This window comes from Nannospalax galili, unplaced genomic scaffold (genome assembly GCF_000622305.1).
Source record: "Nannospalax galili isolate Female #2095 unplaced genomic scaffold, S.galili_v1.0 scaffold417, whole genome shotgun sequence".
Classification (NCBI taxonomy): Eukaryota; Metazoa; Chordata; class Mammalia; order Rodentia; family Spalacidae; genus Nannospalax; species Nannospalax galili.
The window spans coordinates 4804583-4817998 of record NW_008340785.1 but is presented as its reverse complement, the minus strand read 5'-3'; the positions used below and the strand labels follow the sequence as shown (position 1 = coordinate 4817998).

General features: G+C 39.1%; 1 protein-coding gene across 1 annotated transcript in view; it reads right to left on the bottom strand.

Annotated features, from left to right (window-relative positions):
• The window catches only part of Ros1 (ROS proto-oncogene 1, receptor tyrosine kinase), a 170801-nt gene that overhangs the window by 60811 nt on the left and 96574 nt on the right, over positions 1-13416 (bottom strand). Inside the window, exons 26-29 of the mRNA XM_008835788.2 lie at positions 11284-11567; positions 7884-8060; positions 1971-2173; positions 1222-1366 (exon numbers count right to left, since the gene is read on the bottom strand). Coding sequence (XP_008834010.1) covers positions 1222-1366; positions 1971-2173; positions 7884-8060; positions 11284-11567 — 809 coding nt within the window. The remainder of the gene's footprint in view (positions 1-1221; positions 1367-1970; positions 2174-7883; positions 8061-11283; positions 11568-13416) is intronic.

Here is a 13416-nt window from a genome sequence, read left to right as displayed (position 1 = left end):
ATAGCAGGGATATCAGAGTATAAGGTCTCTAGTGGGGGGAGGGAGGCTATGGGAGGGTGCCATCTGGGAAGTGGGTATATAGTCGAATAAGATGGCTTGGGATGTTTTGTGTGATACACACACACACAAAAAAAATCAACGAATTTTTAAAAATGTATTATATTTGAGGAGGAAGCATAAAAATTTACACCACGTTAATTAGTAGAGGTGATAAACATTACCATTGAAATCTACCTGATGACTTTATAGAACATACACAGGCGCCAAGGATCCAAGTGCAACTGATTATGACTAGTAATAATCAGATACATACAGATTAGAGATGTATGCACCAACATCTCAGTGTTAGTAGCAAAAACAATGAGTCTGTCTGTAAGGAACAATATATTCTAAAATGAAATGGAGATCTTTTTTAAAGGTTAAAAAACTCATTCAATTTTATGTTCTTACAGGGCCTATACTGAGTTCAGTATTGTATAACTCTATCAACTGTGAACCTAGAAACTTGCAACCCCTTGAGAAATAGATATATTCTTGCTCTGGAATGTGTTACTGAATATGTTAAAGCTGTAGTGAAATGCTTCTTCTAATGATGTGGTTATTAAATTTAAAACTTTAGAAATGAGAATATAAAGTTGGACTGGGAGAATTAAGGGGGTGTAGAAGAAGCGGGGGCTGAATATGATTTTACAGTACATTGTATGAAATTCTTTTAAAAAATAACTTGATTTCTCAGAAAGTAACCAACTGTGACTAGTAATAATCAGATATTTAGAGATTAGAAATGCATGTGCAAACATCTTAATGTCAATTGCATTAAAAATGAATTTTTCTGTATGACATAGTATATTTTAATAATGAAATGGAGATCTTTTTAAACGTTAAAACCTCACTTAATTTTATGTCTTATAGGGTTTATACTGAGTACAGTATTGTATAACTGTAATAATTCAACTGTAAACCTAAAAATGTACAGCTAATTTTGAAAGAGATGCATCTTAGTTCAGGAAATTGTTATTGAATATGTCAATGCTATTGTAATGAAATGCTTCTTCTAAATATGTGGTTAATAAATAAATAATTTTTAAAAAGGAAAAAAAACATTTAAAAGGTCCCATAATAATTATCCTGATTTTGTCATTTAGATAAAACATACAGACATACATATTGCATATGTCACAAAATCCCATACTAGAAACCCATGCCATGACCAGAACTCACCTCCACTTTTAGTTTTTCCCCAAATCTCTTTTCCCAGAGGTAAATGTTCTGAAGGATCTGAGTAATAATTCTTTACAGCCACCTGAATCATATATGTTGAAAATGGTTGTAAACTTTCAATAAGGGCTATATTCTCCTGTGATTCCTGTAATTAATTTTTAAAAATAAGTATGTAATTCTCATATTTTAAACAAATTTGCTTATGCAAAAGATTGAAAATTGTATTTTAAATTCTGCATTGTTAATGGTAATGCCTAGTCTAAATATAACTGACTTGTTTATCAAAACACTACACATGGGTTCCACCCTTAGCAATGCTGATCAAATTGTCTAGGGTGACGCAGAGTTGAGAATCACTGTCGTAGACCCATCTTAATCAATGTAAAGACAGTTGCTTATGGCAATGTTCTCGCTGCCCATTTCAATTTTTGTTCTTCAATTTGATGGATAGGTCACAAAACCAAGTCTCTTATCACTCTCAAAGATGATCAGGGAGGCTAACAAACTCACTTCTCTCAGGACACTCAGAGACTGTTACCATGGCAATCCATGGCCAGAGAAAATAAATATTCTTCACTGAAGCTTAACTTACAAGAGTGCTGGAAACCAATATGTTTTGGTAAATCACTGTCTGGAAGAAGTTTCAAAATAGGCATCGCAGTACATATGAGAAATATTCTGTGGTTGAAAGATTTATATATTTTAAAAGGCATCTTACAAAATTCCAAAAGCAGGAGGTCCAGTCTTACCAGCATTCTGTATTTCCTGTCAGAGCTCTGTATGCTGCCATTAGCTTCTGTGTAATAAACCACGTACGTTGGCGTGGGACTGAAAATGTTGTGCCGTGTGAGGTTTGTCTTGGCTGGAGGGAGTCTGAGTGTGAGGCTGGTGTTTGTCCCATTCAGTAAGGTTGGTTCCACAATAGCCGAAGCTAGATACAGATATGCTTTATCTAAAACAATAAGAAAAAAAGATTAAATAGATGTAAAGGAAGAATAACAGATTTATTTAATAAGGGTAATTTCAGATGTTAGAAAGAAACTTGTAGAATATACAGAATTTTCACTTGAAAGGATAAGTCTGAAAAGCTTTTGATACAGAATACACTTCAAGAAGCAAAAACGGCTGCCTCTTGACCCTGGGTGTGGCAAATTATCCTGTCTACCGATGTCCTCCTCTTCTTTAGATCCACATGTGTCTGATATTGTTTAGGATAGCACACCCAGAGAAAACTCATCTTCTGGGGCTCAGTTGCAGCTGAGACAATACAGGCTACAATCCAGCCTATCAAATACAATGTAGGGCAAATAACGGGAAGTAGGTACCTGCTTTTTGAATCTTCTAGAACATTTTTCTAAATTTCATTTATTTTTACTTTATAGGTATGTGTATTTTGCCTGCACATATGTAAGTACACTACGTGCATGCAAATCCACAAAGGGTTGTCAGCTGCCATGTAGGTGCCAGAAACCGAACCAGGTCCTCTGCAAGAGCAGCCAGTGCTCTTAACTGCTGAACCATCTCTCCAGCCCCCAAAGCATCATCTGTCTTGCTGTATGACATCCCTGCCTTCCACCTTCTCCCTGCCCAGGATGTAGGCACCATGCCACTAGGGATAGCAGCTACCTTGTGAGAACTGACTAGAAGACAAGCTAAAGAATATTGGGGCTAGCTGGACATGGTGGCATATTTCAAATAAATGCTATCTATTATTATCATCAATCATAAGCTGTTAAAAAAATAGAGAAAATTACACTGATGTGGAAAGTCCAAATATAAATTCCAAAGTACAGAAAAGAATGCTTAAAGTTAGAGCTGCCCTTTAGAGTCTCAGGAACAGGGAGTGCACACAGAACCCAGGAGTCTAATTTTGAGGACAATGGAAAGGCCTGGAGATTTGGAGGAAGATACTTTTTCATTAATGCTACTATTCACCAGCACTGACTTCTGGTCTAAACTGAAAATGGGATATTCATATTGGGAACCAGAGCAAACTTTGACTTGAAGATTATTGATAGGGCGGAGAGATTGCTCAATGGGTAAGAACACGGGTATTCTTACAGAGGACCCAAGTTTGCTTCCCAGCTCCCATATTGTGACTCACACTGTTTTTAATTCCAGTTCCAAGATATCCAATGTCCTCTCTGGCCTCTGTGGGCACTGAATGCATGTGGTGCACATACATATATGCAAGTGAAACACTCATGCATATAAAATAAAAATAAGTGAATTTCTTGTAAAAGATTATTAGTAGGTATTCCTTTTTATTCAACTAATACAGTAGACTATATTAAAGTGTTAGGGTTGTGATTTGCTACAAAGGAAAAGTTGTCCTCCCTATTTTCTTCCCTCCTCTTTTCCCTGACTTCTTTCCTTCCTTACTTCCTTTTTCAAACCCCACACATTTTGAAGATGCTACATACCTTGTGAAAAAAAAAGGAGCTAGGTAACGGGTAGTTGCCTAGAATTTCCAGCAGATGGAGGTAAAGCACCCTCCACGAATGTACCCATGGCACAGTAAAATTGGTGTTTTTTCTCAAGCAAATTATAGCATTGTATTAATCACATTGTACTGTGTTACAGTAGTTAAGAACTCATGCTGCCTTTGGGGCTTCTATTTTTAGGGGTGTTGATGGGAGCTGTTATTCAGCATCAAGCAGACATTGTATTTGGTGCAGTTTTAGGTTCACAATAAAATTGATAGGAAGCTGGAGAGGTTTTGCAAACATGTGTCTTCATGCATGCACATCCTCATTATCTAAACCCCCATCAGAGTGGCACGTCTTTTGCAACGAGCCCACACTGACATTTCATTATCACCTACAGACCAGAGCTTACAATGGGCCTCACTGTTCTGTGTATTTTGTGGGTTTGGAAGACTGTGTGATGGTATGTATATACAATAATATTGTCATGTTCAACCCTTATCCCTCAATCCCTGAAAACTGTTGTATTTACCACCACCTTATGGATTTTACTTTTGCAGAATGTCATACGGGTAGAATCATAAAGTAGCTAACTTTTTTCAGTCTGGCTCCTTTCGCATCTTCCTATATAAGTTTTTCTGTGTCTTTTCATAGTTTCATAGCTCATTTGTCTTGCTCCAAATTATCTTTAGGTCTTTAATCCATTTTGAGCTACTTTTTGTGAAAATTACAAAGTTTGTTCCAACATGATTTGCTAAAAATAGCATTGCATTTGTCCCTTTGCTAAAGATTTCCTTGACTGGAATGATGCGGGTCTATTTCTGAGCTCTCTGTTCTGTTCTGTTACATTTATCTATTCTTTCATCAGCACCGTGCTGCCTTGATTATCTAAACTCATAGAGCATCTTCAGGTCGGCCTCAGCTTTCTTCTTCCTCTTCAGTGTGACGTCAGCTTGTCTTCTGCACTCCATGTAAACATTAGAATTTGTCAGTATCCACAGGATGGCTTCCTGGACTCTGGTGAGACTGCATTGAATGTGTGGATTGAACTGAGACAAAGAGGCATCTCTTTGACAACACAGAGCCTTCCCACTCTCAAACGTAGACTATCTCTACATTTATGTCATTTTCTTTGATTACTTTCATCAGAATTTTATAGTTTTCCTCATAAAGGCCTTGGACATATTTTCTTTAGATTTATACATAAGCATTTTATTTGGGGAGATACTAATATAAATAGTCTTTCATTTTTACTTAAAATTCCACTTGTTCATTGCTCAATAAAAGAACAGATTTTGCAGTGTCCTACAAACTTGCTGTAATCACTTAGTTTCAGGAGCTTGTCAGTTCTTTGGGATTTTCTACGTAGGTGATCATGGTATCTGTGAATAAAGAGCATGTTATTTCTCCCTCCGCCACCAATGTGCTTTTTATTTCCTATACAAGTGAAAGACAAGTGAAGAATATATTAACATATATATGCATGCATACACATACATGCATACACATAAGCATGCATCATGAGATACACTATTGTTATCTTTTTAGATCAGAGAGACCTTTTTAATCAGATCAGAATAAAGACAATAATCATTCTTGTTTTGCCAAGACTCTGCTATTCCTCCTTCATTACGCAGATCTGCATTTCTGACCCAGGTCATTTGCCTTCTTTCTAAAGAATTTTTTACTCTGTCCTGAAAGAAAAGTCTCTTGTGTTTATCTGAGAAGTCAGTATTTCTTCTTCCATTTTGAAAGACAATTTCAGGTACCGAATTCCAGTTTTGTAATATTCCCAATATTTTAAATGTTTCATTCCTCTTGTTTAACTTGTGTGATTTCTGAGAACCCAATATAATTCTTCTCTTTGATCCTCTATAGGCAAAATGATCTCTTTCAAAAGAGGACTTCCTTCAAAATTCGTATTTGCTTTTCTGCAATGTGAATTTGATAGGCCTGGTGTAATTTCTGATCAAGCTTGCCTGATGTTCTCGGAGCTTCCTGTATCTACAGTTTGTAATCTGAAACTACCTTGGGCTATGTTTCAGTCCCTGCTTCACGTTTCTTCCATTCTCTCTCTTTTCTCCCTCTGGCATTTACTTACACGCAGACGTCTTTGCAATCCCGTCGTTCTGATGCTCTGTTTTGCTGTGTCCCTGCTTGTCTGCTTCATCTTCTTTCATTTTGGTTTTCTACCTTGGAAATTTCTATTGAGAGATCCCAGACTAGCGGGTGTTTCCTCAGCCACGTCCTGTCCATTAACACGCCCTTCCAAAGCATCCTTTCTGTCTATTACAGTGCTTTATCTTACACATTCTTTTCGGTTTTTTCTTAAAATTTCCATCTTTTGTTTACACTGACCATCTAGTCTTGTATATTGATGACTTTATTGATGCTCTTAGCATATTAATCATAGCTACTTTAAATTCTCAGTCTGATCATTCCAACCTCCCTGCAATCTAGCTCTTATTCTGATGCTTGCTCTATATGTCTACACCTCTTAGTATGCCTTGTAATTCTTTATTCGTAGTCGGCTCTGGTGCACTAGGTAAAAGAAGCTCCTGCACACAGGCCTTTAGGAATGTGGTGGTAAGTGAAGGAGGAGAGAAAGCATTCTAGAGTCCCAGATCAGGTTTCAGACTTTTAGCGGGTCTGCGCCTCAGCACTGTGAATGTCACAAATTCAACAAGATGGCAGGAGTGAGCTGGGTCTGGTATTTTCATTTCCCAAGATAAAACACATTAGGGTTAAAAACTCCAGAATGTTGAGCTCTGATTCATTTCTCCTAAGATCAGACCTCTTAAGACAGAATGTTCCAATTTGGGAAGCAGCAGTGCCCCTCTGATTCCCCTTTTCTTATAGATCTGAGATGAGTTGAGCTTTCTATCTTCTCAGTTTCTTATTATTAGGACAGAGGGCAATTTCCAAGCATCATATATGCTGAGCCAGAATTCAGAAGTCACATAGACATTTAAATCTCTTAAGCTTCTCAAAATGGGAAATAAATTCTGTTACAAGAATATTACCAGTATATTTATAACTTCTTACATTTCAAACTAACATATTTTGTAGCTGAATACATTTCATCAAAAGAAGATAATTTTATTCATTTCTGTCCCTTTCTGGAAGGGTTATACATGAACATGACATTTGAATTTCAATAGCAGGGAAACTGATAAGAAGCTCAGAAATTTCTTCAAATTTCAATATCACCAATGAGGCAATGCATATTATTTTTGGTTTTGATTGGATTTTTTTTATTTTTTTAATTTTTAAAAAATATTTTATTTAGTATTTTTATTTTATGTGTATGAGTGTATTGCTTGCATGTAGGTAGGTGCACCCTGTTACACAATGCCCACAGAGATCAGAAAGGGCATCAGATCCCCTGGAGCTGAAGTTATGGATGGTTTTTAGCTGCCATGTGTGTGCTAGGAACTGAACCCAGGTCTTCTGCAAGAGCAGACAGTGCTCTTAACCACTAAGCCATCTCTCCAGCCCCTAGATTTTAACAAGGTTTTATTATGACTCCTAGAGAACATATGCAGTAAGTTCTATTATAACATGTTATAGTCATGACTATAACTATTATAACAAATCATGCCATAGCACTCACAGAGTTTAGGGAGAATGTATAATGAAGGGCACTACAAAACCTCATCAGTGACAAGCTAGAAAGAGATGGAGTGGGGCAAAGTTGGGGATGTGACTCAGTGGTAGAGCACTTACTAACCACGTAGAAGATCCTGAGTTTAATTCCTAACATTGAAAATAAAATAAAATGTTAAAGTGCCAACAAAAATTTGCATTTTTAAATGGCATTATATGACACCATAATTATACTTTGAATTATCACATAACATTTTGATATATGAGACTATGTAATATATGATACATGATAGCACATCAAATACAGCACTTGTTCTTGAAAGAGACCTGAGGTTTTATACAGTGCTTTTTGATACCACTGAGGGGCTTAAAATACCATTAAAGGAGAAAAAAACAGAAGAGAAATTTTGGGTCTGATAGAGGACAGGTAGAGAGAAGGACAGGACACCCCCACATCTAAAGTTTTCCAATGCAGTTCAAGCTGTGTACATATATGGAGGTAATTTGTGGCCCAAAGTAAACAGCAATCAGGGCTAAAGAAGTTTGTAGCAGAACTAAGAGGTTGACGCAGAAACTGGAGGGCTGGGCTTGGAGAAGGAAAGCAGATGATGGAGTGTGGGATTCTATTACCTGGAAAAGGCTGTAGAACTGAGCTGTAAGCCAAAATATGCCTACTCCTGGGGGCCTTCACCTGGGAGACGATAGCCCCATTTCTTTTCTTTGCTTGATAGATCTGTGTGCTGTCTTTTGTTGTAATGATCCAATATATAAACTTGCCATCCACCGTTAAGCTAACAATTACTTTTCCTGCTCATTAGAAACACAAAGAAAATAATTAAGTGAAGAATAAAGAAATAAAGCATAAAATAACATAAAATTAGAGTCTTAAGTTTTTTAGTATGAATAATATGTGGTTATTTTTCTATACGGTAACCGTTAAATTGTGAATATTTCTACTATTCAATATGGAAAAAAAATACGTCATTTGCCTTAATGGTAAACTTCCTCACTTTAGCTCTGGATCCTGGCAAATCAAGCTAAATACTATCATTACCAACATCACTTTTTCAAAGTGAAAACTGAGGCTTGAGGATATTAAATAATCTATTCAAGGTCACAAAGTTAGTTAAGGGCAGGAACAGTATTGAAAATCTGCCTCTGGCATGGGATACCTCCCTATAAAATACTGGTCAGGGAGGTCCCAGAGCCCCCCTCCCCAGGCTACTACTACTGCTCTTCATCGCCAACAGAACTAGATCTAAGACCCTACTGCTGAACACACCATACACTTTGGTTTCAGTGCACAAAGAAATCAAGCTGGAACTGACCTGAAATCTTCCTCCCTCCTAGCTAGATTTCACAGTGCCAGAAGGTGTTATTGTAGGTCACTGGGGGAGACAAGCCATCAATGGTACTACCCAGCAGCAAACCCTGCAAGTTAAATATTGGCCTGCTGGCAAGATGTTCCCACTGGTGAACAGTGGCACAAATGTTATGGGAGGTAATCGACTATTTCTAATTGGATTTGAGGCCTGTTCCACAGGCAGGAATTCATTTCTGGTACTGTAAACCTGGTCAAAAGCTCACGACTCAGGAAGTCATGGGGCCTAGGTAGGAACCTACTACTGTTGTCTTGCTAAATTGCATGTTGTCAAACTGCCCTCTAAATATTTATATTTTTACTCATAGGTTAGTTCTGCTCTCAACCTTGGCCGGAGAAGCTTCTCTCTGCAGTGGTGAGCAGCTAATGCAGAAATTCATAACTTGTCAAAGTGCTGAGAATAAGTCACTATTGAGTGTTCATCCCCAAATAAGACATCTGTATCAGAAAGAATGTAAGAGCTGAATGATGATGAAATGCTGTCTTCTGGATATGCCATGGCCACTGCACCATGAGTTCACTGCAGCTATGGTTACCTGCACAAGACCTGTACAAGATCAAGTCAATAGGCAGCACTAACAGGACTCAGTGAGCTACAAAGAGAGAGAAAAGGACATAAAAGGGGGAGAGGGACATGTTAAGGGTGCCTAGGTGGGGCAAGAGGGGGAGTTGAAGGGGAATATGGTCAAGATACATCATTTAGGGCCTGGAGTGATGGCTCAGTGGTCAAGACCACTTGCTGTTCTTCCAGAGGACCCAGGTTCAATTTCCCAGCACCCACATGGTAGCTAACATCCATCCTTAACTCCAGGTCCAAGGTATTTTACACCTTCTTCTGGCCTCCATGGGCATTGCACCCACATGGTACACTTACATATACGCAGACAAAATATTCATACACGTAAAAATAAAAATAAAAGCCTTTCAAAAAAGATATTTATATGTATGAAATTGTAATAAAGAAAAAGGAAAAGAAAATCTGCCTCTGTGGTGCCAAATTAAAACATAATCCATCAACAACAGATGGCATGTGCAGGGCTCATGGCCTTGCTCAATATTTGTATGAATGGTTAAGACTGAATGCACAGTAGTACCTCATCAAATTTATAGATCATAATGATTATAACCTTCACTAATGGGCCCATTTATATGCTTGAAATTCAAATATATTACAACAGAACCAGGAAATGGGTTAAACTTAGACGAGAAACAAATAAAATCCTACATTCAAATTTAAAATCAATTCTACAGATCAACAAATTAAAGAGATTTGGCTTAATGATAGTGCATGTGAACAAACTGTGGACTTTTCATATGCAAAGAGGTAAACTCCAGATGGCACCTCCAGTTACACTAAGAATAGCTATGAAGTCATGGGCCTGCACTAATCACAAACTCACTCAGAATGAGGTGCCATTATGAGGTGACATTTATGAGGATCTTTCTAGGCAGAGTGAAACCACTGGAAAATGACCAAGGCAAAGGAAGATCTAGCAGCCATGTCACTTGAGGGTTAGTTACAGATAATTTGGATTTCTCCTCTAGATATAACACAGAATGGGCTATAATAGTTATTGCTAAGTAGTTGAATGACTATCATGGGGAGAGTGATTAACTCATACTTTGTAAATTGAGAGATCAGTATGAAGAGGAAACTTTGGCTAAAAATAAAGGGAAAAATCTAATATTGAAAATTGTCCAAAAGAATTAGATAGACTTCCTTATAGTGATTTTTTTAATGAACAAATAGGCAGGGTAGCAAATGCCTCTAATTCTAGCACTTCAGAATGGAAGCAGGAGGATCAGGAGTTCAAGCCAACCTTAACTATACAGTGAGTTTGAGGCCAGCAGCCGGGGCGACATGAACTTGTAGCTTGCTTTTGGTAACATAGCCATTTTTCTATTTTTACAATATTAATTCAGCCCTTCAGTAATCTCCCTCTCCCTGTTTTTTTTTAGTTTCTCCTCTCCTCTCCTCTTCTCTCTCTCTCTCTCTCTCTCTCTCTCTCTCTCTCTCTCTCTCTCTCTCTCTCCCTCTCTGTTTGTATGTATGTCTTATGATGTATGCAAGCATATATAAATGTGTGTGCACATGTGGAGGTCAAAGTCAGAATCAGATGTTTTCCTCGACCAATCTCCATTCTTTGAGACAGGGTCTCACTGAACCTGGAGCTTATTGATTTGGTTGAACTGGGGGACCAGCAAGCCTCGGGGATCCTCCTGTCTCACTTCCCCAAAACTGGTGCATTACCACTAGCTTTTTATGTGGGTGTTAGTGATTCAAACTCAAGCCCTATACTTATACAACATGCACTTTACTGACTGAACCATGTCCCCATCCCCTGCATGCCCTTTTTAATGGAGCAAGAGGGGCTGCTGTCACAAATGAAGCTATATGCACTAGGGATATAGCTAAGCTGAGCTTGCTTAGCATATACAATGCACTTCATCACTGCATAGAACTAGGACTGGTGATGCATAACTATAATCCCAACACCTGGGAGGTAGAAGTGGAAGGATCAGAAGTTCAAGATCATCCTTTTGGATTAAGTCCAAGGTCATCCTACAAAGTGAGTTTGTGTCCAGCCTGAGTTACATGAAACTCTGTCAAAATAAAAATAATAATACATGTACATATCAGCACATTACCAAGGGTGGCAGGCATCATGATAACTTTCCAACACTGGCATCCTTCCAGATCCATGGTCCAGATCTCTTGACCTTTGGTAAAGTATATCCATGATCTCTCTGGGCCAGAGGTATCAACAGTCATTGCCCCACTTAACTCAGATTCAGTCACATTACAAGAACATTGGCTTTTTCCATGTTGGTTTGAAGCCTTGGGTTGCAGAACACGGTGCAAGGTATTATTGGTAATACTGCAGTAGAACATTTGATGGCCCAGATTAGAAGCTTCTGTCCAATACAGGCGACTATAAGGGAGGAAAAAAAGTATCTTCAACTTAATGAGGAAAATGTCACTTCCAATACTAGTTTCTAGAGAAGACCTGTCATTCATAATAATGAGGGGACAAATGCAGTCCTGGGAATAAGCATGCCCAAATATCCAATAATCTCCTGAGATGGGGGAGGTCACAAGAAGTTAATTCAATGTTGTTCAGTGATTTTTAATAAATATGTTTACAACCAAGACACTGGGTTCTAATGACCTCAGGTTCCTATGCTCTGAGCACCTTCAGTGGCTCTTGATGGTATAAATTCTAACTGTATTTGCATATTTTTCAGTGTGCCCTTATCCATTCACTTCCTAGTTCTGTTTCTTAATACTAATTAACAATCTAGTTTCAAATGGACTATGTCCATGCTGATGGTACAAATAAAAATACATTTTTCCAGCCTGGGAAATTGCTGGTCAGGTGTGGAATGAATGCCTTAAAACTCATCTTATGAAGATATGAATTAAATGAAGATGGTGGAGCCCAGAAGAGCTTCTGCTGAGCCACAGCTGCCATCCATCTGTTCAACCCATCCCTGCCCCTGTCTCAGCCTCCTTCTTGTCCTTACCAACTGATGCTATTATTATTAATTCACTGGTACAAAATGTTGCTATGTGTTTCCTTCAGGTAATGAGCCTGCCTTTAAATGAGTCAAGCTTTCAGTGTGGATTAAGATTATAATCTTAGTTGGTGGATATGGGATCAGAATTTATAATAATTTATATGTTGGAAACTGGGCCTAGAGTCTAGACAGCTCTCTATCACACTCCTTGCTCCTTTCTTTTTATTAAATGTTGAGTCTGGGTTGCACTACATTGCTGAAGTTGGCCTTGAATGTACAATCCTCCTGTCTTTGACTGCTGAGTAGCTGGGATTATACCTGTCTTAGAATTACTTATCATAATTTATTGTAGTTCCCAGCCAAGGTGCCTGTGCCTATAATTCCAGCACTTGGGAGGTGGAGACAAGAGGATCGGGAGTCATTAGATAGGTCATCATTAGATACATTGCCAGATCGAGGTCAACCTGAGCTACGTAACACTTTCTCAAAAAGACAAAAATAAATGAATAAATGCCAGGCATGGTGGTACATGCCTTTAATCCCAGCACTCAGAAGGCAGAAGCAGGCAGATCTCTGTGAGATTGGGGCCAGCATGGTCTACATAGTGAGTTCCAGGCTAGCTGGGGCTATGGGAGACCCTGTCTTAAAAATAAAATAAATAGACATTCACCCTTCCATCCCTCCCACCGTTCTATACTCCTAGTTTGGGCCCTGTGCCATTCCTAGTCTTGGGGCTCCAGACACTTGGGGAACCAATACTGCTTCCTGATCCTTCTCACCCAGAGCAACTCAGTCCCTTTCCTGGGCTCCAGGAGCACCACTTCTGGTCCTGGCCCCGCCCTCACCTCTCTCTGCTTCCCTCGGCCTGCACCACCTGCTAACTCTCCTAGCCTGCACTACTATCCTCAGGCCTCTTGGGGTAAGTCTATAGCGCAGCTCTCCGCGCCGGGACTCCCTAACCCACATTCACCCTTCCATCCCTCCCGCCGTTCTATATTCCTAGTTTGGGCCCTGCACCATTCCTAGTCTTGGGGCCCCAGACACCTGGGGAACCAATACTGCTTCCTGATCCTTCTCACCCAGAGAAACTCAGTCCCTTTCTTGGGCTCCAGGAGCACCGCTTCTGGTCCTGGCCCTGCCCTCATCTCCCTCTACTTCCCTGGTCCTGCAACACCCGCCAGCCTCTTTCTGGGGCTGACAGCCTCTTTCTAGGGCTCCGAGGCTTACCTTTACTCTCCCTGATCCTTTGCATCCAGTACAACC